The 24,324-nt window shown below is 65.6% G+C and overlaps 3 protein-coding genes across 5 annotated transcripts in view; 1 reads left to right on the top strand and 2 right to left on the bottom strand.

Annotated features, from left to right (window-relative positions):
- The window catches only part of MROH1 (maestro heat like repeat family member 1), a 75,621-nt gene extending 70,142 nt beyond the window's left edge, over nucleotides 1–5,479 (bottom strand). For all 3 annotated transcript variants that reach the window (XM_059723621.1, XM_059723622.1, XM_059723623.1), the window contains exons 1-2: nucleotides 5,297–5,479; nucleotides 67–212 (exon numbers count right to left, since the gene is read on the bottom strand). In XM_059723621.1, coding sequence (XP_059579604.1) covers nucleotides 67–212; nucleotides 5,297–5,318 — 168 coding nt within the window. In that variant the 5' untranslated portion in view covers nucleotides 5,319–5,479. The remainder of the gene's footprint in view (nucleotides 1–66; nucleotides 213–5,296) is intronic.
- A 1,085-nt stretch (nucleotides 5,480–6,564) lies between these two features.
- LOC109282723 (testis-specific serine/threonine-protein kinase 5) lies at nucleotides 6,565–11,498 on the top strand. Its single transcript, XM_059723624.1, has 8 exons — nucleotides 6,565–7,922; nucleotides 8,064–8,171; nucleotides 8,734–8,936; nucleotides 9,118–9,173; nucleotides 9,501–9,633; nucleotides 9,977–10,092; nucleotides 10,166–10,318; nucleotides 10,432–11,498. Exons 1-8 carry the CDS (start codon nucleotides 7,719–7,721, stop codon nucleotides 10,941–10,943), a joined length of 1,485 nt encoding a protein of 494 aa, XP_059579607.1. The 5' UTR covers nucleotides 6,565–7,718; the 3' UTR covers nucleotides 10,944–11,498.
- Nucleotides 11,499–11,523: 25 nt separating this feature from the next.
- HGH1 (HGH1 homolog) lies at nucleotides 11,524–16,555 on the bottom strand. Its single transcript, XM_019485612.2, has 6 exons — nucleotides 16,006–16,555; nucleotides 14,319–14,419; nucleotides 13,966–14,064; nucleotides 13,719–13,810; nucleotides 13,324–13,446; nucleotides 11,524–12,209 (listed from the first exon to the last, which is right to left on the bottom strand). Exons 1-6 carry the CDS (start codon nucleotides 16,521–16,523, stop codon nucleotides 12,024–12,026), a joined length of 1,119 nt encoding a protein of 372 aa, XP_019341157.2. The 5' UTR covers nucleotides 16,524–16,555; the 3' UTR covers nucleotides 11,524–12,023.
- Nucleotides 16,556–24,324: the final 7,769 nt, after the last annotated feature.

Raw genomic sequence — 24,324 nt, 5'->3', positions numbered from 1 at the left:
CGCTGCAGCTGCGGACTCTGTTCCACCCTCCTGCCAGCGGCTCTGGGCAGGCATGCAGAGGCCTACCTTCTCGTGCTGCCGCAGGTATTCATCACAGCAGTTCAGGATCTCTTCGGGCTCGGCTTCTCCCAGGTAGCACAGAGCGTTGTAGATCTGCTCCTGGACTGACGGATCCTTGTCGGTGGTGGCATCCATCAACGTCGTGGCAAGTCCTGAGAGGGAAATTAGGCATACACAATCGTGGAACATGATGCCTGGAAGGGACCCTCAGGGGTCACATCTAGTCCAACCCCCTGCTCCAGGCAGGACCAGCCCCAACTGCATCATCCCAGCCAGGGCTCTGCCTAGCCAGGTCTTAAACACCTCCAAGGATGGAGATGCCACCACCTCTCTGGGGAGCCGGTTCCAGCGCTTTACTACCCTTCAAGTGAGAAAGTTCTTCATAATATCTAACCCCAACTTTGCTTGCTGCAAAGCAAGACCATTGCTCCTCATTCTGTCATCTGCTACCACCGACCACGTACACACACACCTTCCAACCCAGGTGTCCCACAGACCATGGAATACAGGCACCGCTGCTCTCCGGAGAGAGGAGGCACTTGGTCTCCCAGTGCACCTGCTGCAAGCCAGGACTCCCACCCTGCCTTTGCTCCATCACCTCTTGGTCCCCAACTACTGCCCCTTTCCAACTTGCCTCAACCTCCTACCCTTGAGCCTGCCTTCACATGCTCATTCAAGGCTCCCTCACTCCCGCCGGGACCTGAAGAATGGTTTTGCCTGGGCACCTCGACCTTGGTGAAGCCCCTCTCCCCAGTGCCAAGGCCGTGCTTCCCCACCTGATGCAGTGCCTACACACCCGACGCAGCTTCCAATGTTTGCAGTGATTCAGCTGGATGCATCCAAATGTGATGCTTCCATCAATGTCGCCTCAACAGGACCTTAGCCTTCACACTCCTGCAGGTTACAAGGTTTTACACTTTCCCTTTTGGCTCTACAACCAAAGGCTGGGGCTGGAGGACGTTTCCTGTCCCCACTACCCAGAGACAAACGCAAGCACCAGGTGCTGACATGCCACAGGGCTGAGAAACAGGCCTGGAGCTAAGCCCTGTGCTCCCTGGGAGCAGGGAAGGAGATTCCCTGGGTCACCGCCGAGCGGCTGGAAGAGGCGTTCTGCAGACGGACCGACAGCTCCGCTGCGGCAGTGGCTCCGGCTTCCACTTGTGCCTCCTGGCTGATTAAGGCTAGCAGGGCTCCTGGCGCTCTCGTCTGACCTCCTGCAGCAGCTCCCTGGAGCCTGGGCTTCACCATGCCGTGGTGGCTTAGAAGATTGAGGGCCTGGGCACGTGCACAAGCTACTACAGCGTAAGCAAGGAAGGGAGTTCCCAGGTCAGCAGCCAAATCTAACTGCTTGCAGCAAGTGGATAGCAAGTTGCCACCCATGTCCCATGGGGTAAGGGTATGTGCATTGGCAGGTCTGCACCCTTGCCCGGCTCACCCGTGTGAAGAACAGGTACAAGCTCTGCCATCCGGGAAGGAGCTGATGCCCTGAGCAGGAGATAAGCCGAAGGCTGGGAGGACCAAGGCCATTGCCACCCAGAGGAAGCCAAGGGAGGTGCTGGGTGGCAACTCCCTTCTCCAGAAGATAGGAGACATCTGCCATGCAGACCTGCTGGCTCGGAGGCCTGCACCCTGCCAGGAGCAGAGTCCTGGATGTTATGGAAGAAGTGTTGCCTCTGACCACTACCCCAAGCTGCCCATCCAGGTGGGCTCTCATGATACTGCCAGGGGGACCCCGGGCAGATCAGAAGTGACTGCAGGATTCCGGGTGCAAGGGGGAAGGGGACAAGGGCCCAGACAGGAGCAGGTGCACCCTGGAAAGCAACAGGTCAGTGGCTCTCGGCCTTTTGAGACTCAAGGCCCCTCTCAAACAATGCCAGGACTCAGTTTCCGACTATAAAAACATAACATGGCGATTCTTCTGTTGCAAAGACCTTGGAACAGCCACAACGGGCCTGACTGCTTTTAAACACTCATTTGAGTCCCATTTGAAACCTCTGGGTTCACCTTGTAAATCATGCTTGCACACCCAGCAGTGCCAAATTTGCACCAGCCCAGGGCACTGCAACACTCTGGTTGAGAATCACGAGCGGAGATGGTGCCGTCAGCAAGGCCTCGGCTTCTTCAACCATGGGGGCACGTTCCAAGGACTGATGAGGTTCATCTGACAAACGGGGAAGAGAGCCTTCCTGAACAGGCTCGCTAACCTAGCGAGCAGGGCATTCAGCTCAGTTCAGTGGGGGATGGAAGAGGCAAGTAAAGAGCCAAGTGAACTGCACAACAACCAAGTGAGAAGAGCCTTAACAGTCTCAGAGAGAAGTCAGGGCGATCAGCTAGTTCTCCAAGATGTTTATACGTTAATGCAAGACACCTGAGGAATATGCGGGAAGCTCTAACGCAGTGCCAGAATGACGATGCAAGTGGGATAAGGACTTGCCAGGATAGCTGGCATGACAGGAGTCCGACGGGACAGGAATAACTTACTCAGGACGGCCAAGCTGAGGGAAGAGGCAGGAGGCGGCGTGGCCCTATGGAAGTGCTGCACGAAGTGGGACCGAGGCCCGTTGAAAGCGTCTGGGTCAAGGTAAAAGGGCTGAACAAAATCCACAGTGGCTGTCTGCTGGAGATAGCCAAAGCCAGGAGGAAGAGGTGGGCAAGGCTTTCTGTAAACTAACCTATGCTCCCAAATTGCAAGGGCTGGTGCTTGCGGGGATTTCCAGCATCACGGCTTCTGCAGGGAGGGTAACAGCAGCGCAGAGGCAATCCATGAGAAGGCGGAATAAAGACACCGAACTTCAGAGAAGGAGAGTTAGGACCCGACGGGCAGGATCCCCGAGAAGCCAGTCTGAGGGACAAGGCAGTCCGGGAGAGCTGGCACAAGGGCAGGACAACCCTGGGGGAAGGAAGGACGGACAGGACGCACAGCGAGAAGCCAGCCTGACTGAACAACCAACTCTTCCACGAGCTGAAACTGAGAACAAAACCCTGCCAAGAGTGGAAACTTGGTCACGTTACTGAGGAGGCGTATCACAAAGGTAGGCAAGGAGGAAAAAAAAAAGAATCAAGAAGATCAAGGCACAAACTGAGACGCAACTAGCAAGGGACATGAAAGGCACCCCACGACTATGTCGGAAGCAAGAGAAGGACCAAGGCAGGCGTAAGGCCCTCACTAAATCTAATCAGGCGCGGCGGAGAAGCCTGAAGTAAGAACTGGGCTGACAGTCTGGAGAAGAGAAGACCGAGGGGGATTGAATAGCAGCCTTCACCTCCCTGCAGCGGGGCTGCAAAGAGGATGGAGCTGGGCTGGTCTCAGTGCAGGCAGGTGACAGAGCAAAAAGCAATGGGCTCAAGCCACAGCAAGGGAAGTTGAGGTTGGATATTACGAAAAACTCTCTCACGAGGACGGTGGTGAAACACTGGAACAGGTTACACAGAGAGATAGTGCAGTCTCCATCCTGGGAGGTGTTTAAGGCCCGGGTAGACAAAGCCTTGGCTGGGATGATGTAGCTGGGGCTGGTCCTGCTTGGAGCAGGGGTTGGACTAGACATGACCCCCGCCTGAGGTCCCTTCCACCCTCATTGTCTGCGAGTCTACAGTTTAATGCCTTTCCTATTCAGGTCGTTGAGAATCAGGTGGGCTACCAGATGCCGAGCACAGCTGAGAGCAAGGACAGGGGAGCAGACAACGGCCTGGAGCAGTGGAGGAGGTTAGGGGTGACTTGGAGAAGCTGGAGGTTTCGGAGACGGCAGGGCCAGAGGCGACGCACGCTAGATGGCTCAAGGACTTGGCCAAGGAAATCGCAGAGCCACTAGCTATTCTTTTTGACGGAGGGCACTACAGTCCCCTCTTCCCGTCATGTGGGACCTTGCCCAGCCTCCCACAAGCCAGTGGTACGAAGGCTGCGCGGTACAAGCGAAGAGCCGTAGGAGCAGGCCTTTCCGCCACTCCAGCTCTGCTGCGCAAAGCCGCCCCGTCCACAACGCGCAGAGCAAGGAGCAGGCTCAGCTCGGTTTTTACAAGGGAACAGATTTTTCTGCATCGTTCTGCCTCTCAAGAACAAGGTGCGTCTCCTACTCTGGGCCACCCTGCATGCACGGGAATGCAGGACTTCAAAACTACGATCCCAGTTGCAAGAACATAACGTATGTGCACGTAGCTGTACGTACTGCACGCAACGTGAGGCAATACCTCTGGGACGGGCAGGTACTTCGTGCCGACCAGCTCGTTACACCCAGCCTTGAGGGCCAGGGCCGTCTGCGAAAGCCTGCCTCTCAAGGCTGCTAATCGACTGCAGTTTTCCTCTCCAGTCGCTGGCTGCTCCAGCGCAGGCGTCTGAGCCACAGCCCCGCCGCGCACGGACGCTGCGAGAAGACCGGACTGCATTTTGCTGCATATCGCACCAGACGCTCCAGAACCCATTTCCAGCGCAAGGTGGATCGCGAGATGGAGCGAGCGCGGATCGAGCGAGACGCCACACGCGCGCCTGCACAAGCACCGAACTCGCTTTCGGGGGGGGCCGAGCAGTGTTTAAAGCGGTCACGAGACGACGCTTGCCGTAGCGGAGGCCGACAGCTAAGCGCGGCTTCTGGGGGTTTCCGAGACAGGCGGGCGCTAGGATCCTAGCGGCACGGGGACTTCAGCGCGGTCCGCATCTAACCCGGGGCTGCCTCCTGCGCGCGCCGCGTCCGCCCCGGGGCCGGCAGAGCCGTCTAGCCGGACCGGCAGCTCGCACAGCTCAGCGCCCGCCCGGGAGCTTCCCCCGCGACCAGCGAGGCGGGGCCGGCTCCAACCAGCACCGGGCGGGCGGGCGGGCTCCGGCTCGCACCAGCAAACAACCTTATCTGCCCCAGCCCCGAGCCCCGGCGGGAGTCTTCTGGCCTCCCGGTAAGAGGGGAGGTAGACCCCCGCCGGCGCGGGAGGGAGCAGGGGCCAGGCGGCAGCCGCCCTGGTGTGGAAGCAGGAGGACTCCAAAGATGCGGCAGCTCTTCCTCGACCAGACACGTCTGTGCACACGCGCGCACGCACACACACACACACACACACACGCACACGCACACGCACACACCGAGCCGCCGTGTCCTCGGCAGCGGCCGGCGGCGGCGGGGGGCAGAGGCGCTCTCGCAGGGCGCTGCAAAGGGCGGGTTTCCCAACTCTTCAGCCGGGCTAGAAACACCCCGCACGTCTGCGCAACGACCCGGCCCGGCCCGGCCCGGCACCCCGCCACCCCCCGGGCACTCACGCTTCACGCGGGGCTCCGCCATGCTCCGGGGCGCGGGGGCCGTGCGGGCTCCGGCCGAGCGAGACGCCGGAGTTGAAGCCGGGGGGGGGCGGGGCCCGTCAGCGCCGCCCCCGCGGGTTTCACAAGAGGTCTCGAGGCGCGGCGTGGGGCGGGGCGGGGCCCGCGCGGGGCGGGGCGGGGCGGGGCGCTGCGGGGGCACGTGTGCCCCGCGCCCACCCGCCACAGCGACCGCTTCCGGGTTAGCTCGGCCCCACCCCTCTCACGTGACCGCGCGGCCGTTGGGCCCGGCCGCCTCCGCGCATGCGCCTGAGCGCCGCCCCTCGGTTGCCTGAGGGGCGGGACTGGTCACGCCCACGCGGGAAGGCCACGCCCCCTCGGGGGGTACAATTAGCATTCATTAGCATCCCCGCGCCTCGGTGATTAGCATATTTTTACATCATCCCCGCCCCCCCGAGCTGGGAGGGCAACGGGGGTCCTCATCCACGCAACTGCACATATTAGCATATATTAGCATAGATCACCAGGCAGCTCCCGCCTCGCTTTGCAGACATTTGCATTGGTGGCCCTTTAGGCCCCACCCACGACAGCCCCCGCCCCCCGCCCCAAAGGTTGGGGGCGCGGCACCCCCACCCATGCGGGGGCGGGGCTTGCATGAAATTAGCATACATTAGCATGGCTTTGCACCAGCAAATAGACACACGTGTGCACTAGCAAATATACACGTGTGCACTAGCCGGCCTTTAAGCTCCACCCACCCACAGCACCAGCCCCGCCCCCCACCGCGTGATACGCTTGCATCCAATTAACATATATTAGCATACATTTGCATCACTAATTAGCATGCATTTGCAATGGCAAGCCTTTAAGCTCCACCCAAGACACCAGCCCCGCCCCCATGGGCGGGGACCAGGACAGCCCGCCTCCCTGCAGGGGCGGCCCCACCTATATTAGCATTCATCTAATTAGCATAAAGCAACCAGCGCGTGGGGCAGCTATTTGCATGTATTTGCATAGCACGGGCACCCCGCACCCATTCGTCAGCCTCACAGGTGGCATTGGCAGCACCGGGCAGCAGCTATTTGCATACATTTGCATAAGACACCTTTAGGCTCCGCCCAGCGGGAGGGCACGAGGGTCGCAGCGGAAGAGCCTGGCCCCCCGGGCACGGCCGGGCCGGGGGCGCCGCGCGCCTGGTTTTCCATGAAGGAAATCAGTGTATTATTGATTAGTCATTAGGAAACTGGCTCCTAATCGTCACCCGAGCGAGGCGAGGCGAGGCGAGGGGGTGAGGGTGCGGGCCTGCGTCTCCCTGCCCGGTACAAACAGCGCTAATTAGTGCTGCAAAGGCGGGCAGTATATGGTAATGCCATGCTAACGCATGCACCCCGGCTCCTGCACAGGCGTGGGGGCCCTGCGGGCCTGGGCCCAGCGCAAAAGCCTGTTCTTGCAAGTCCGTGCCAACTGCTGGTGCAAAGGCACGCTACTGTTCGTTAATTGAGTGCTAATGTGTGCAAGGAAGAAGCAGGCAGGAGCCTTCCGGGCTGGGGGGTCGCAGCCCAGGATCCTCCCCAGAAGCAGGCGCCTCGAAAGGCCCAGGGCCGTGTCCTGGGCAGAGCCGGGTGCCTGCACCGACCACGGCCGCCCCGGGCTTGCACCGCGTGTCCGGGGCCTGCAGCCGGAGAAAGGGAGAAGAGGCGCCACGGAGCAGCGGTGGAAGCAAACCCACGCGTGCAATGGTGCGTCTCCGCCCTGCGAGTCTGCAGCCCCATGCGCTGGCGCCAGGGGGAGGGTTGCTCTTTCGGATCTCACCCTGGGGCAAGATGGGCCGTGCAAACCCTCCCGTGCAGACCCCAAGCCCCTGCCATGGCTTGTCCAGGGGGAACCCCAGATCCAGTGGAGCAGAGAGATGCCTCTGGGACGGGGCCGCGCCACCTGCTAGGGAAGCCTGAACCCCCTCCCGCTTTGGGGCGGGGACTGGATGGGGGAACAGCGCCCTCCTCTCCAGGGTGCTGCAAGGCGGAGGGGGAGAACCCCCCGGAGCCCCACCTTCGTGCCTTGGGGGAAACCGAGGCAGCAGGAGGAGCTGTGGAGGACGCGCACCGAAGACGACTCCCAGCCCGGCACGGACAGGCAGTGCAATCGCGGGCCCGGGGCCCCGCTCGGCTCGGCGCCGGGTTCCAGAACGCGGCGGTGGAACGCGCCCGTCACTGCGGAGACTCCTCCGTCCACACAGCAACAAGGGGCCACGGCGCCCCGGGCCCCGCGCCTCGAGAGGAGCACCCGCTGCCGCCTGCTCGCCCCGCCGCGGACCTGATGTTCGGGCCTGGGCTCTGGTCCTGGTGGGCATCGCGCTGTCCCCACGGCCGTCCCGGGCCCCGCGCCTGCTGCCTTTCCCTGTGCGTGCGCAGGCGGATGCGGCGCCATGAAGAGCTCGTCTAGGCACGAGGCGGACAGGAAGACGCTCCTGGAGCAGGCCCGGGAGAGCAAGGAGAACGGCTACCTGCTCTCCGCCAAGAAGATCGGTGCCGGCGCCTTCTCCAAGGTGTACCTGGCCCACGCGCTGCCCGACAAGGTCCGGCACAACTGCAAGCTGGCCGCCGACCTGCGCGGCAAGCGGCACTCCATGGTGAGGGCAACGCGGTGGCAGGTCCGGCCGCGCGTTGGGCTCTGCACTTTGGCAAGGACGTGGGGCCCTTGGAGAGGGTGGGGAGATGCCGGGTCTGGGGAAAAGCCCGTTCCCCAACCCGCCGCCTGCATCTCCCCTTAGGTCGCCATCAAGATCATCTCCACGGCCAAGGCGCCCCTCGAGTACGCCAGGAAGTTCCTCCCGAGGGAAATCTACTGCCTCAACGCCACCTACAAGCACGGGAACGTGGTGAGTCCCAGCCCTGCCGCCCTCTGCTTTGGGGCTGGGCCCAGGCTGCACCCCCCAAAGCATCCCCGTGCCCCCAACCCCACCGCCGCCTGCCCCTGTAGCAGCCCCAGCCGCTGGGGTGCAGCGATGCTTAACCGGGGCTCTGCGGTGCTTCGAAGGGTGCAGCAAGCACCACGACATCGGCGCTCCTTGGCGTGCAAACACCTGCCTGGGCTTTGCCCAGGGGAGCGGAGCTGCTCCGGGCACCGCTGAGCCACGAGCAGCCTCCCAGAGACCGCAGTGGTGCAAAGGGTAGAGCAAAGTCTGGCGTGGACTAGGGGGTTTAGACACCCAGCTCCCAAGGGCATGAAGCATGGAGATCAGGAGAGCTCAGCCTAGGGGGTTTAGGCCCGTGGCTTGCGGCAACAGGCAGCGGTGCAGAGTGAAAGCCTCAGCTGGGTCCGAGCAGGGTTGGGGGAGCCCGGAGAGGCCGGGGCTCCGAGGGAGTCGGGTCTGGGGGGTCGGAGCAAGGGAAGCCCCCCCCCACGGCGGGAGCTGTCCAACACGGCGGCAGCTTCGGCAGATCCAGCTGTACGAGACGTACCGGACCAGCAAGCGCACCTACCTGGTGCTGGAGCTGGCGGCCCGCGGGGACCTCCTGGAGCACATCAACGCCACCTCGGACCTGCGGCAGCGCCCGGGCCTGGAGGAGGGGGAGGCCCGCCGGCTCTTCCGCCAGATCGTCAGCGCCGTCGCCCACTGCCACGGCGTCGGCGTCGTGCACCGGTGAGAGCGGCGGGAGCCCCGGGGAGCCCAGGGGTTCGGCCCATCAGCCCCTCGTGCGCGGGGTCCCCGGTGCGTGCCAGCTCACACTTCTCCTGTGCACGCGCGTGTGTGTGAGCACGCGCCCGGAGGGCCGCGTGCATGGGGAGAGGGATCCCACAGGCCAGCTGCCCGTTCCCTGCAGAGACCTGAAGTGCGAGAACATCCTGCTGGACGAGCGCGGCTTCATCAAGCTGACAGGTGAGCACGGCTGGCGCCGGCGGGGCCGCTCCTCTCCCCTGCAAAGCCCGTTGCTGCGTCGCCCTCTCCTCTGGGCCGGGCACGCGGGGGACAAGAGCCTGGCGTGGTGGTGACCGATGCCAGTGGGCAATAGCAGCCGCCTGGGAAGGCCCAGGATGCCCACGCGGCTCGCCCCAAAACCAGCCGTTTCCACGGGGCCCCAGGCCAGCAAGAGCCGGTCTGGTCCGACCAGCTTGGAGGGTGGCAAGGGCAGGGCTGGGGTCCACGTCCCCCCGGCCCCCCTCAAGCCACGGGGACGCCGCCCCACGCCTGGCCGCTGCCTTGCAGATTTCGGGTTCGCCAGCCGCTGCTCGCTGAAGACCGGCCTGATGAGCACGTTCTGCGGGTCCGTGGCCTACACGGCCCCCGAGATCCTCATGAGCAAGAAGTACAATGGGGAGCTGGCCGACCTGTGGAGCCTGTGAGCGCCGCGCCACGGGGCACCGCATCCGGGCGGCGCGGGGTGGGGGACCATGGCCCCCGGGGAAGGGGCCGGCAACAATCCCAGATGCAGGGGGCGGGGGTCTGACCGGGGGGGGCCACCTCTACTGGGAGCCACGGGGCAGCCCGCTGCTCTAGGGCATCCGTGAACCCCCACGACGGCAGCGCCAGCCACCTCCGGGGGCTCACGAGTGCCACGGGCCCCAGCACCAGGGAGTTCACGGTGTGCCCGCCAGCCCGGGGGCCGCGACCAACGTGGCGCCCCAGGGCAGCAGGGCAGGCGGCCGCAGCGCCCCCTGATCCCTGTGTCCCCTGCCCTGCAGCGGGGTGATCCTCTACGCCATGGTGACGGGCAAGCTGCCCTTCCGGGAGCGCCAGCCCCACAAGATGATCCACCTCGTCAAGCAGGGCGTCTCCTTCCGCCAGGCCGTGTCCCCAGGTGAGCCCGGCCGAGGGACGCCCAGCCCGGGCGCGGTGGGCTCGGGCCCGCCTGACGCCGCTCTGCTCCCCAGAGTGCCAGGACCTGATCCGGGGGCTGCTGCAGCTGAAGCCCGGGGCCCGGCTGGGCCTGCAGCAAGTGGCTGCGCACTGCTGGATGCTGCCCGCTGCCTCGGCCATCTTCCACCCAGTGCCCAGCTCGGGCCCCGAGAGGACGTCCACGCACGGTGCGGCCGCCGGGGTCTGCGCTGGGGGGCCCCGCAGCAGCAAATGCCCCACAGCCCTGGGGTGCAGCCCCAGAGCCAGGCCCCCACCCCGTAACCCTCTGCTCCCCTTGCAGGCGAGGGCGGAGGCCACGCCACCGCGCTGTCGGACCCGGAGCGCATGCCCCAAGCCTCCGCGGGCCTCGGGAAGGGAGCCCAGGGTCTGCCAGCCCCGCGCACCCGCTCCACGCAGGACGCTGGCCCCAGCCCGGCGGAGACGGCCTCCAAGCGGCCACCCCCCGGCTGCCGCCTCCAGGCCGATCGCCCGCCACGGCTGTCCCTGGCGCGGCCCAGCCTGCTCTCCGCTTTCCGGCCCTTCTGCCAACTGCCCAACTTCCGCAAGCCCGGCTCGGCCGTGTCTGCCAGCGCCTACACGGGGGGCCAGCGGCTGAGCGCGGCGGGGACTGGCGTGCCAGGTAGCGGCCCCTCCAAGCCGGCCGTGTCCCTCTACTCCCTGTCCCTGCTCCGGAAGCTGGCGCCGGCCACCAGCACCTGCCAGGAGAGCCCCGAGCCCTGCGCCGCCCGCGCCGGGACCTGCCTCGCGGACACGGACAAGCTGCCACGGACAGGACCCAGCAAGGACCATTAAATGTTCCCCGGAGCAGAGCGCTCTCTCCCCTGCGCACTGCTGCAGGACCAGGCCGGCTCCTACCCCACGGCACGCACCCGGCCCAGGGCAGCCCGTTGCATTCGTGCCCCCACCGTGGGATGCGAGGGCAGAAGAGCAGCCCTGGCCCAGATGCCACAGTGATGGGCATGTGCCACGGTGCACATAGGGGTCTGGCTGGCTCGGACCCACGGGTGTGGATGCACAGCCCCCACCGGGGCAGGGTCCCCAGCTCCGTCTACGCAACGGGCGCAGCAGCTGGGTCTGTCAGGGCTTTTTTGCTGCTTCCCAACCAGGGTCCAGCTGGCGCAGGCATGCCTGGTGTGCTGCGGGGCCAGGGCAGGATGAACCCACGTGCAGGGATGCCCCAGGTCCGTCTGGGGGCTGATAGAGATGCAGGGAGGCGCGGTGAGGGAACGAGTTATGTGCAGGTTTGGGACCGCACATTTCAAAAGCCCCAGGAGGCACCTGGGGAGCAGGACCCGGGCACTGGCGCTCCAGGTGACACGAGCCCTGGCCCAGCACCAGCTCCTGCCCACAGCACGAGGCACCACAGCCGGGCTCAGCTCAGAAACACTCGCTTTATTCCCTGCAGCGCCCGGCCAAGCACGAGGCCGAGATCCCCGCAGCCCGGCCCCAGCACGTGGCCACCCTGCACCCACGGCCCCCCAGGAGCAAGCAGCGGGGCAGCTTCTGGGTGCAGCCCTCCTACAGCTGGGCACCCCCAGGGCCCAGGCTGGGCCACGGCCCCTGCAGCACAGGGCAGGGGCAGCTCCTGGAGCTGAGAGCTGCTGCAAGGAGCTGCCACGGGGTCAAGTCACCAGCCAGGGCCTGGCCGAAGCCTCCAGCCTGTCCCCCAGGCGCAAGGGGAGTGCTGCTGAGACCGGGGCCCCCACGGTCATCTCACAGCCATGAGCAGAGGCAGGCGAGGGGGGCCCAGGGAAGGACCCTCACGCCCTGGCAGCTCCCAACCCCGGCTCCTGGCTGATTTGCAGGAAGGGGCTGGGTCCTCCGTGGGGCATGATCCAGGCAATGAGTCCCCGTGCGTGGGGGCCACGCCAATCACCTTGAGGGCCCCTGGGGGCAGGTCTGCGCCCCTAGCTCCTCGCTCCGCTCCTGCTGGCACCGCCGCTCTTCCTCCTCCTCCTCCTCGCGGTCCAGGCGCTGCAGCTGTGCCTCCACCTCGGCCGGGATCGTCACCTCCAGCAGGTTCTCCATGCCCGGCCCCGGCTCGTCCCCGATCAACACCTGCCCGAGGCAAGCGGCTGAGCTGGAGGCAGCGCACGGCACAGCCTGCCTGCCCTGGCAAGGGCCCCTGCTTTGCCCCCAGCTCACAGCAGGGCAATGGGGTGGGGTGTGGTGGGCTGGGAAAGTGCCCCCTAATCCTCCAAGCCTGCTCCCCGCAGCACAGCCCTGCCCAGAGAACACCCCACAGAGCCCCACGCGCCTCGGGGGCTTCCCGCCAGCTGCCCCGGCCCAGGATCGGGGCAGGGCAGGGCGGGGCAGGGGGGGGATTCAGGGTGGAAGGGGCAGGGGCACAAGCACGGGGAGCGACAGGCAGGAGTTTTGAACGGGCAGCAGGACGAGGGCAGCTCAGGGAAACTGCTCCTCACTCTGGTCTCTGCAGGGCCGGAGCTGGGCCAGAAACCAGGGCCCGAGCCCAGCAGAAAGCTCCCTTCACAGACCCCGGTGGGGCAGGATCTCCGAGGCTCCAGGGCTGTAGATGTGCCCAGGGCAGGGCCCGGGTGCAGCAAGCACCAGCTGGGAGCAGGCTGAGGCCTGCGGGGAGCAGCCAGGGGATGGCAGCACAGCCCCACGCGCCCGGAGCAGGCCAGGGGCGAGCTTTCTGCACGCCAGGCAAAGGGCCCAGCCTCCCGATGGCTGCTGCAGCCCTGTGCCAGGTCCCCTGACAGGGGATGCCAAGGGCAACCCCAGGGAGAAGGCAGGGCTACTGCACCCCGCGTGCTCACCCAGGGGTCCAGTGCAGCGGTCCCCCCACCTTGCCCGGGACCACTAGTCCGTGCTGCTGTTCCCCCTTACCAGAGACCCCGTGGTGGCTGCCCTGCACCAGCAAACCCCCCACACCCCTGCTGTATCACCCCAGCTGCCTGCAGCCCCGATCACTGCACCTCGCCCCCAGACCTGCAACTCCCCACGGCCCATCTCCCGAGCGAGCACCCGACAGCCTCACCTGTCCCTATGCAAACCCACAGCCAGCCCCAGGCCGGACCCCGGCCACCCACCAGCTCTGGAGCCAGAAGGGGCAGAGCCCGCTCCCTGGGCTCGGCTGTTTGGCACAGGGGACCCCTCAACCCACAGCTGCTCGTGCCCCCCGAGAGGTCGCAGCGGCCTGTGCCCCCACCTGGATGAGCTTCTCACAGGCAGCCCGGACGTGGGGCTCAGGCTCCCAGCGGTGCAGCTCGCGCAGGATCAGGTAGGTGCCCTTCTCCTTCACCAGGCACCGCCCAGGCTTCGTGGCCGTGAGCTGGGCAGGAAACACGCGCGGCCAGGGGTCACGGTCAGGCCCACAGCCAGCGGGGTCCAGACAGCACAGGGCCCGGCTGCTCTGCAGGGAGGCAAGATGAAGCCCCCCCAGCAGCAGGCTACTGCTTGGATACCCGCTCTGGGGCAGCTACTGCCCTGCCCTGGCGCCGGCTCCAGCAAGGACGGATCCTGGCTCACGGGCAGGGGGTCCCACCAGGACAGAGGAACCCGCCTCCCCCCGCCCGGCCCCACAGCACGGCAGGGGGGACCCACCAGCATGATCGTCTCCAGCAGCATCTTCCGGATGTCGGGTTCCTTCTCCCGCTGCTTCTCCGGCGGCAGGTACTGCAGGTCCACGGGCAGCCCTGGGGCGGAAGCAGGCCAAGAACTGGGGCAGGGGCTGCGGGGCCGGCCAGCCGCACCTCCCCGCTCCCCAGAGCCGACAGGGACCGGGAACCGCAGAACCGGGCGCTGGCTCCATCGGTGCAAGCCTCAGCCTCTCCCTCCCGGCACCTCTTACTTTCCATCTCCTCCTCGGGCAACTCCTCGGGGCCGGCCAGCGGCAGCAGGAGGAAGGGGAGTATGTCCACCTCGTCGCTCAGCAGCCACTCGTGGGAGCCTGGGGACAGACGACAGCGCGGCAGGCCCGGGTCAGGCAGGAGCGCCCACGCCGGGGCCTACAGTGCAGCCAACCCAACAACCGAGAGCCGGGCAGGAGGCGCTCTCACCGGCCCGTCCAGAACCCCCATCCCGCTACACTTCGGGCAACAGAGACAGAGCCCCCGACCCGCGCCTGGAAGCCTGAGGCCTGGCTGGGACACAGCGAGCGCAGGGAGGGTGGTCGGAGGAGCCTGCGGCCCGCTCGGCACTTACAGTGCTCGAAGCAGCAGTTCCGGATCGTCCCGACCACCCCCCGGCGGCGCACGGCGGAGCCCTCGTACTGCGTGAAGGGCAGCAGCCTCTGCAGCATGCACCTGGGGGAGGAGAGGGCACCGGTCAGCACGGGGCGCAGCCAGACCCCCATCTGTCGGCGTGCCAGAAAGGCCTTGAGCGCGGGACAGAACCAGACAGAGATGCACGTCCTTGATCCGCAACTGGCGCTGCGGGGGCAGGACCCCCCCAGGGCTGCGCCGGGCCACGAGCAGCAGAGCAGCAAGCCCTGCCCCACCTCGCCCCATTCGTGCCAGAGGCGAGGACGGCCTCGGAGGTGTCTCCCTGCAGCAACTGCACGGGCAGCAGATGGTCAGACCAGCTTTCGAGGGCAAGACGTTGTTTGTCAGGCCTGAGCAGGGAAACCCGCGCCACGCCGCGCGGTACGGAGCAGCTAGAAGAGGAGGGAGGCGCTCCCAGGGCGAGACACAGGTTTAGCAGAACAAAACAAGCTGCTCCTGGTTTTTTACCAGGCTGTGCTGCCTTTCCCTGCTCAGACCCAGCCAGGAATGGATTTGATCTCTTCCACTGTGATTAGGGTGTGTTAAGGGAATTGTGACCAAAACAGAAAACATCACAATGCCCCTTTATAAACCCACGGGGCGTGCACGCTGCAAAGCCCGCACTCGGCCCTGCGCCTCCACAAGGAGATAGGAGACCTGGGGAAGGTGCAGGGAAGGGCACAAGGATGCTGAGCCGCTCGGAGGGGATTCCCTAAGGGGAGACTCGCGAGGCCAGGCCGGAGAAGAGGCGCTGGAGGGGGCAGGAGAAGGGTCCACAACACACTCAAGGGTGAAGAGAAAGTCCCTCGGGATTTATTACTGACTGTCCGTCACCAGACGGGGACGAGGGTCACACGTGGACCGAGCAAGCAGCAGTTTAACACCAAGACTAGGAAGGTCTTTCCTCCCCTCCCCAGCGTGGCATTAAAGGGGGGCTCGTGGCCCCAGGGGCGGTGGGAGTCGAGAGCTCAACCACATGCGCCAGGGCTTGGACACGTGCGTGGAGGAAAGGGGATCGATGGGTGGCTCTGGGGCAGGGAGCGAGGGGCACGGCCTCCGCATCGCCCTGCCTGGACCCCAGTGCTGGGGGCTGCAGGGAGAGGAACGGGGGAAACCCTGCTCGGCCCCCGTCACTCTCCCTCCAGCTCCACTCCCTGCCCCACGTGACGTGCAGGGATCCGGGTTTTCCGTTTGCCACGGAGAAAACCTCGGATTTCCTGGTTGGATCAGAGGAAACGCAGACTTTCTCTTTTCAGAGGAGAAACCTGCGGATTCCCCCCTTTGCAAAGAGCTCTGCAGGGGCTGAGCTCCAGGCTGCCCAGCTGTTTGCAAACAGGGTGGGAACCAGGGCTCTGGGTCCGGCCAGGGCCAGGCTCACTTTCCTCGGGGAGCTGGGAGGAGGCAGGCGGGGCTGCGGGCAGGGCCGGGGAGGAAGCTGCGCGGGCCGCGGTGCTGGGGAAGGGCAGGGAGCGCGGCCGCACCTCCACCAGCGGCTTCCCCGGACAGCTAAGCTGCTTGTTTCGCCGGCGCGCCGTGCACAGGAGCGGGGAGCCGCGGGGCCGGCCAAGCGCTTGCACCCCCAGATCTGTAGGGTACGGGGGGCCGCTGGGCCGCGCGCGTGCACGCACCTGGGGCGCTGCAGCAGGGCGCGGCGCGCCTCGGGCAGGCGGCTGAGGTTGGCGAGCAGCGGGGCGAGGGCGTGCGGGGCGGCGCGGGGCGCGCACAGCGCCTCCACCAGCGGGCCCGGGCCCGGCCCCGGCGCCGCCGCCAGCGCCCGCGCGCCCGCCTCGGCCCGCGCCGCGTTGCAGAGCAGGTGGCAGAGCGCCTCGGCCCGCGGCTCGGCCGGCTCCAGCGCGCGGCGCAGCAGGGCGGGCAGCGCGGGGGCCAGCGCGGCGGCGGCGGCGGCGCCCGGCTCGGCGGCCAGGTTGAGCAGCGCCGCCAGGCTGGCGCCGCCCGCGGCCGGGTCGGCGCTGAGCGCCAGCAGCGCCCGCACGGGGCCCGGCCCGCCCAGCAGCGCCCGCCCCTCCGCGCTGCCCGTCAGCCCCAGCGCGTGCGCCGCCGCCTGCGCCCGCACGTCGGCCCGCGCCTCCGGCCGCAGGAAGCGCAGCAGCTCCCGCACCGCCGCCGCCTCCTCCGCCGCCGCCATGCCGCACACACGTGGCGCCCCCGCGGCCCCTTCCGCTTCCGCCTCACTGAGCGACGAGCGCGCGCGCTCCGCCAATCAGCGCCGAGAGGGGCGGTGCCAGGCCGCCAATTAGGAGCGCGGCTCAGGCCGCGCCCTCCGTTTCGATTCCTGGCTGCGGCCGGGTCCTAGCGCCGCCGTATCCCCCCCCCCCACGTGCTGCCCTGGGGGTAAGGTGGTGCCGCCCCCGCGCAGCTCTCGGGAGGGGGCGAACCCGGGGTGGGATTCTCAACCGGGGCTCCTTGCAGGGGTGCCGCACCAACCCGGCCAGGACCCTCGGGACAGGGATCCCCAGGACTTTGCCCAGACGCTGGGCTGGGGATTCTCAGCCGGGGTGCCGGGGATCCTTGCAGGGGTGCCACACTGTTAGCACCGCCATGTGCCAGCGGCCTGCTGCGGTGCAGCCCGGCCAGGAGGCTCGGGCCAGGGTCCCCCAGGACTCCAGTGGGGATTCTCAGCAGGGATCCTTGCAGGGTGCTGCACCGTGCTAGCACCCCGGCGCGCTCGCCGAGACGCTTGCAGTGGGAAGGCCTGGCGTGAAAGGCACGGCATGGCTGGGCCGCCTCAGCTCTTTGCAGCACAGTCGGTCCGTGGGCAGCGAGTGGAAGGCAAGAGCAGCCCTGCCAGGCGGCCCTGGAGCCTCCGGGAATACGACCTACATCTCTGGGATGCGACTGAGAGGCGCCGGGAGACCAATGACAAGACATTCATGAACATCCGTATTGAATGTTGAATCTGATTTGTAGTGGTCCAGTGGGTTTTTAAATGTCAGTCGCACGCATTGGCCTTGCTGACGTAAAGGCGGCGCGCTGGAATTCATGTCGCTATGGGAGGTTTCATCACACGACACGTTCAGGCGGAGTTGGCAACTTGAACTGGGAAGCCAGCGTGTTGCTGGGAAAGAATCGTGCAATCCCAGACAACGGGGGTGGAGGGGAGCTCGGGGGTCACGTCTAGTGCACCCCCTGCTCCGAGCAGGACCACCCCAAATACATCATCCCAGACAAGGCTTTGTCTACCCGGGGCTTCAAAACCTCCCAGGATGGAGAGTCCCCCACCGCTCTGGGGAGCCTGGCCCAGGGCTTCACCTCCCTCCTCGGGAGAGTTTTTCCAAATATCCAACCTCGCTCTCCCTTGCTGCAGCGCGGCCACGTGACACCAGACGCTGCCTGTGCGGTAACCCGCGTCACTGTGCGGTAGCGTCCTGCGCGGCTTGCTGGTGACACCGATCGGGCAGTAGCTCGTTACCACTGCACAATGGCATCGCATCACGGTTCGTGCCCCGAGACGCTCCCGCGCAGCAAGTGTCTTGTGTAGATGCAGCCCTGGAGCCCGTTGCTCCCGGTTCCGGCACCTGCCAGACTGCTCCGGGCAGGAGTTTCCGCCCCACTCGCGTAGGTTTGTGCAGCACCTGGCGCACACGTCCCTACCCAGCATGCACCCGATCCCCTGCAAGCCGGTCTGGCTCCCTACCCTGCTGCTCAGTCAGTCCAGGGTCTCGCTGGGATGCTTGGGGGTGTCTAGTTGCCCCGCAGCCCGATCCAATGCCCCTTTTCTTCCCCAACCGTTTCATGCCTTTTGCATTTTTAGCGCGCCTCTTGCTGTTGCCCTGACCATTTCGAGGCTATTTCCATCCCTGAGTTTCCAGGAGTGCACAGACCCCCCAGCCCGGCTGACCTCTTCTCCCTGGCAGGTGCCTGAAGGGCCATGCCCCGTAGTGCGCACACCTCTGCCCCATGCACTGGGTCCAGCGCCCCGGGGGCTCTGCAGCAGGGATGAGACTGGGCAGGCCCCGTCCAGCCCCCAGCACGGGAGCCCAAAGCCAGGGGAAGGCTGAGGATTTAGGGCCAGGTATTTGGGGAGCGGCAGCACAGCACCCTCCTGGGCGCAGGGCAAGCTGTCGGCCGGGTGGGCAGGGAGCCCGGGCACTGGTCCCAGAACTGAGGGGCCACACGTGGCTGTGCTCCCCGGCTGCCCGGGGGCTCTCCCGCCCCACGAGGGAGGAGGCTGACCCGTACTGTTGGCACCGGGACGAGCGGAGCCTGGAGGAGGAGGAGGTGGAGGTGGAGGTGGAGGTGGAGGACCCTGCCGAGCTGCAGAAGAGCAGGGTGGAGGAGAAGTTTGCCTTCATCGTCCCCACGGAGAACAGGTGGAGTGACTAAATAGCACCTGGGCAAAGACCAAGATCTCCCCAACTCCAGCTCCACTGGGATGGGCTCGAGCTCAGCTGCTAGCACAGGGGGGACCGGGCAGTCACTGGGCACCGGTCGCTGAGAACAGCAGCTCCGCGCTCAGCAGCCGTCAGAGGCGAACACGAGGTCAGGGACGGCGGAGAAGGGGATTGGAAACAATCCCCTTTACGTCCACACCACCAAGCCTGCGCCCGGTGCTGGGCCCTGCACCTCCAGAAGGAGATAGGAGACCTGGGGCAGGCGCAGGGAAGGGCACAAGGATGCTGAGCAGCGCGGAGGGGCTTCCCTCCGGGGAGACTCACGAGGCCAGGCCTGGGCTGCTTAGACAAGAGATGCTGGAGGGGCAGCAGAAAGGTTCACAACACACTCGATGGGGAAGAGAAAGTCCCCGACTCTCTCGCCAGATGTGGGCAGTGCCCAGACCGACTTGCTAATAATGTGGTCGGTGCCAGATGCAGGGTCCGTGGGGCAAGACCCCACCCGTGCCTCCCCCGTCCCCTTCCCCAGCTCTGCGCACGCCTGGCTGCTCCAGAGCCTGCGAGACGGCGACATCATGATGGACGAGGACATCGGGAACGTGGAAGAGGTCCCGTGGCTGTGGCTCTACAGGTCTCCTCTCCTGCAGCCCCTGGCCGAGGAGCTCCTTGCTGCCCTGGCAGGGGTGGGGCGGGCGCACAGGGCTGAGCCCAGCAGCCCTGCTCCCTGGAGCTGGGGGTCTTGTGAGGGGGCAGCACCCCGGTGCTCGGGGGTGGCTGGGCCTGGCGTGGGAAGTGCCAAGCGGCCTGGCGAGCCGTGCTCCCCGTGCAGGCGGTGGATGCTGGCCTACGAGCGGGCAGCGCTGGCCAAGAAGCTGGAGACCTACAAGAGGGACGTGGCCGAGCTGGCCGAACTGACCTTCCAGGAGGAGCTCCGGGTGCTCCAGCACAGCCGGGTCACTGGCATGACGACCACAGGTGAGACCGGCCCCCACCCAGGTGTCCACCCCCCGGGGCATGGGTGGTTTGGCACGAAAACAGAACGGCACCCGCTGCCTGTCCCGGGAACGAGCGCCCCAGGACTTGAGACGCGGGGCGCCGTGAGCCCACCCCTCACCCTGCTCCTTCCCTCCGGGGCTGCCAAGTACCGGCAGCTGCTGCAGCACATCCAGCCCCACGCGGGGATCGTGGAGGGGGCGGCCGAGACCTGCACGCACGTCTATTGAACCCGGCCAGCGCAGCCGGGCAGGGAGGGCCCGGGCGGGCATGGAGAGAAGGGTTCGTCAGCGTCCTGCTCTTCTCCCACAGCATCGTATGCGCCCGGAGATCTCCCAGCTGCTGGTGCCGCTCCTCTGCAAGCAGCTCGAGACCCACAGGGAGCGAAGCGAGGCGAGTGGCAGCGAGCTCCGTGGCTGGGGCACGGGGCAGCGTGTGACCGAACGCCTCCCACTCCGGGCACCAGCGCCCAGGGTCAACACGAGAGGGATTCTCCCTTGCCCGATGCATCCCGCTGACACCGCTAGCGACAGGGAGAGGTCAAGACTTGCAAGCCCAGCTTCCTCTGTCCTCACCGAGGCTCCCATGGGAGACTGGTGTGAAGTGCATGGCCCTGCACGCTGCTTGCTGTCCCAGGCTGCAGAGCAGCCCGGCGGCACTGGTTTCCTCTGGAACAGCGCACACCTGGGAGTGCAAGGGAGCCGAGGGCTTCCAGTGGGACACTTGCGTGTCTGTGCACCAGCGCCAGGAGCCTGGGGAACGAACAGGAGGAACTGGTCCTCCTGCTGAACAAGAACGACTACGCTCACAGGGATAACGGAGACCTGTGGGACTCCACCCAGGACTGGCCCACAGGGACAGACGCTGTACCGGCACAGGAGAGATCGTGCCGATAAAAGGGCGGGGGTGTAGCTCTCCACGTCAAGGACAGCTACACGTCCCTCCACACTGACACTGGCACCCAAGGAGGACGACTGGAGTCCCTCCGGGTTAAAATCCGTGGGGAAGGTGGCACTGGGGACACCGTGGAGGACTCTACCACAGACCTCCCACCCAGAACCAGGAGCCGGACCAGGAATTTGCCAGCAAACTGGCTGAGGCTGCACGCTCTCGGTGCACGGTCGACACGGGAGACTTCAACTACCCGGACGTCTCGTGGGAAGAGCGCTTGGCCAAATCCGATTGCTCACAAAGCTTCCTCACGTGTGTGGATCAGCAATACGTGGCTCGAGAAGTCTGTGGACCAACACGAGGCAAAGCGCTGCTGGACCTGGTCCTGGCCAAAGAGGACGATCTGGTCGGTGACCTACGAATCGAAGGCAAGCTGGGTGACGGCGACCGCGAGCTGATCACCTTCACTATCCATCGCAACGCTGGCAAGTCACTCAGCAAAGCAGAAGTCCTCGACTTCAGGAAAGCTGACTCTGACAAGCTCAGGAGGCTCCTTGTCGAGGCCCTGCGGGACCACGACTCGCCAGGAAGAGGAGCCCAGGTGAGGGCGTATTTATACCCAGCATCGGCGTGCACCTTGTGAAGGATCACCTCGAGAGGCTGGACACCTTCCAGTCAGCCGGTCCTGACGCATTACACCCAGAGCACTCAAGGAGCTGGCAGGCGTCAGCCCAGCCATTGGCAAAACTATTCCTAAACTCGTGGCGCTCAGGTGACGTACCTGGAGACTGGGAGAAGGCCGATGCGGCACCCATCTTCAAGAAAGGGCGGAAAGTAGATCCTGGGAATGACAGCCCAATCAGCCTGACCTCCATCCCCAGTACGATTCTGGAGAAAATTATCGAGGCGACCCTTCTGGATGAGTTGGCTGAGGGCAGCATCCTGCCAGCACGGGTTTGACGCGGGTAGGTCTTGCCTGACCAGCCTCATCTCCTTCTACGACCAGGTGACACATCGCCTGGACAAGGGAGAAGAGACTCACGTCATATATCTGGACTTGGAAAAAGCCTTTGATCTGGTGTCCCATGTCTCCTCGTGGAAAAAGTGGCCAACTGTGGCCTTGGCCACACCACAGTCCGGTGGCTGGGAAATGGGGTCCGAGGTCAGAGCCAGAGAGTAGTGGTCGATGGAAGCGGACCATTATGGCGCTCCGTGACCCTGTGGCAGAAAGCCACCTGTTTCTCCCCCAAACTCTGCTCTGTTGTGGGTTTGGAAAGCGGCCAGACACAGATGTGTGTGGGGTGGTTCAGATGGGAGGATCCTGTCTCGAGCCAAGCCGTGGTCTCTGGAGGGCTCTGCCACCCCTTACGAAGATATGCCCGATCCTCACCACCTCCGCAGGGTGCAGAGAGCAGCGTGCTCTTCATCCAGCACACGGGAGCAGAGACCCACGACAACCAGTCCAAGAGCTACAGCAGTAAGTTTGAGGCATGCTTCCTAGCCTCGCTGAGCCGGTACCTGCTGGAGCAGGGCTACCCGGGGAGTGCCATCACCATCACCATCACCACCCTGAGCCCCTGCCACAGGCAAGTAATGAAAACCCACACGCTGATGAAGAGCAGGGACATGCGCAAGGTGGCCGTCCATGCCGTGGACGACTTCCAAGGGGAGGAGAACGACATCCTCCTCCTCTTGCTGGTGGGTTTCCTCCAAGACAAGAACCGGCTCTGCGTGGCCTTCTCCTGGGCCAGCAAGGGCTTCTACCGCATCGGCAACCTGGTCTGCATCTCCGCGGGCTCCACGAGTCAGCCGTGGGCCAACATCCTGCGGCTGCTGCAGGACAAGAACCTCGGGGGGGACGGACGGGCTGACGCCCAGTGCCAGAACCACCCCGAGACCCTCACGGGGGTGAAGAGCAGCGCCGACTTCAGCAGGGTCCCCGATGGCCACTGCACGCTGCGCTGCGCTGTGCACCTGCCTCGTGGCCACCCCTGCACACGCCACTGCCACCCCAGGGACCAGGATCGCTGCCAGCTGCCGTGTGCCAGGCTCCTGAGTGAGCACAACCACCCGTGCCCGGGGACGTGCCCTGAGACCTGCCTGCCCTGTGCCAAGGAGGTGGAAAAGGTGATTCCCACGTGCGGGCACTGGCAGATGGTGCCATGCTCCGTGCCGGCCAGTGAATGGGTCTGCCAGGTGCCGTGCGAGCAGCTCCCGAAATGCGAGCATCCGTGCACACTTCACTGTGGCAGTCCTGCAAGTGCCTGAAGAAGGGGGAGGTTGTGCTGCCTTGCTCCCACCAGGTGAGAACTGAATGCCACCAGCGAGCGGCACCTCCCGCCTGCCGCCAGATGTGCAAGCAGAGGCTGGAGCGCGGGCACCGCTGCCGAGGCACCTGCCACGATTGCCTGCAAGGCCGGCTGCACATCAGCTGCCGCAAGAAATGCACCGGGTCCTCCTCTGCTCCCACCAGTGCCAGGAGCCCTGCTTCGAGACCTGCCCACCGTGCAAGACAGCCTGCCTCAACAAGTGCCAGCACAGACGCTGCCACAAGCCCTGCGGGGAGGCCTGCTTGCCCTGCATCCAGCCCCGCACCTGGTGCTGCAAGCACCACCGCTGCACGCGGACCTGCTCGGAAACATGCAGCCGCCCCGCTGCAACAAGCCCTGCCTGAGGGCCCTCGTGTGCGGCCACCGCTGCCCCCTAAAGTGCTGCGTGTGCCACAGGTACGAGCTGCTCAAATTATTCTTTGGCAGCGAGAACAAGCCGGGCGCCGGCTTTGTGGTGCTGCTGCAATGCCTGCGTGCAAAGTGAGCGAGGGGGATCAGGAGCCCCTGACCGCAGCCAAGGCCAGGCCTGCAGCTCGCACGGGGCCAAGCCTGCTCCACCTATGCAGGCAATGCCTGCCGGTGCTGAGCGAGCGCCCCGGGCGCTGTGCAGTGTCAGAGCCGCCAGCCCCACGGACTCGGCCACCTCCGCTGCGGGGGCTTCTGTCTCCGTGGGGAAAACGGCGTGCTCTGAACCCTGCGGCAGGGAGGCCACGACCTGGCCCTGGAAAGGACGTGCTCACTTTCCTCCCTCTGCCCTGCACCCCCAACCGCTTGCTCCCCCCACCCCCAGGAGCAGACCCCTGCCCTCACCACCCCAGCCCCACCTGGCTCCAGGGCAGGTGCAAACCCAGGAATTCAAAGGCCTTGTAAGGCCCCCATGGTGCCCCGTGTCCCCCATGCTCTCCCCTGGTGCCAGGTGCAGTCCCCATGCCCCTCTGCCGTGCCCCGCAGCGCCCTGTCACACATGAGAACACAAGAGCTGCCATGAGACCCAGGTCCATCCTGCCTGGCCCCTGTGGCTGCAGGGAGAGGGACAGAGCCAAGCAGGGTTTTCCCCTGCTCCTCTCCCCGCTGCAGCCCCCAGCACTGAGGTCCAGGCAGGGCTGACGCGGAGGCCGTGCCCCTCGCTCCCTGCTCCAGAGCCACCGATGCCCCTTTCCTCCACACGTGTCCAAGCCCTGGTGAATCTGGCTGAACTGGCAGGGACGGGCAGGGCATCTCGAAGGCAGCCAGCAGTCTCTCCCAGCAGGAGTTCATGGTCACCCAATGCGTCACCCCTCAGCAACTCCTCCCTTGGGCGCCACGCACGTCTCCTCCCTGCTGCAAACACTGCTCAGAGCCTGCTAACACCCCCAGCCCGCCCCAGTGCAATGACTGCTGC

Source organism: Alligator mississippiensis, chromosome 3 (genome assembly GCF_030867095.1).
Source record: "Alligator mississippiensis isolate rAllMis1 chromosome 3, rAllMis1, whole genome shotgun sequence".
Lineage (NCBI taxonomy): Eukaryota > Metazoa > Chordata > Crocodylia > Alligatoridae > Alligator > Alligator mississippiensis.
Note: the sequence above shows the minus strand (reverse complement) of the source record. Positions and strands in the feature narration are given on the sequence as shown.

What these genes read in the sequence shown, in the direction of transcription:
- LOC109282723 (XM_059723624.1), top strand. Translation starts at nt 7,719, where the DNA reads ATGAAGAGCTCGTCTAGGCACGAGGCGGACAGGAAGACGCTCCTGGAG. An exon ending in CCTACAAGCACGGGAACGTG is followed by an intron (nt 8,172 to 8,733) that starts GTGAGTCCCAGC and finishes CAGCTTCGGCAG; the next exon opens with ATCCAGCTGTACGAGACGTA. An exon ending in CGGCTTCATCAAGCTGACAG is followed by an intron (nt 9,174 to 9,500) that starts GTGAGCACGGCT and finishes GCTGCCTTGCAG; the next exon opens with ATTTCGGGTTCGCCAGCCGC.
- HGH1 (XM_019485612.2), bottom strand. Translation starts at nt 16,523, where the DNA reads ATGGCGGCGGCGGAGGAGGCGGCGGCGGTGCGGGAGCTGCTGCGCTTC. An exon ending in GAACTGCTGCTTCGAGCACT is followed by an intron (nt 14,065 to 14,318) that starts GTAAGTGCCGAG and finishes GTCTGTCCCCAG; the next exon opens with GCTCCCACGAGTGGCTGCTG. An exon ending in GCCCGAGGAGGAGATGGAAA is followed by an intron (nt 13,811 to 13,965) that starts GTAAGAGGTGCC and finishes CTTCCGCCCCAG; the next exon opens with GGCTGCCCGTGGACCTGCAG.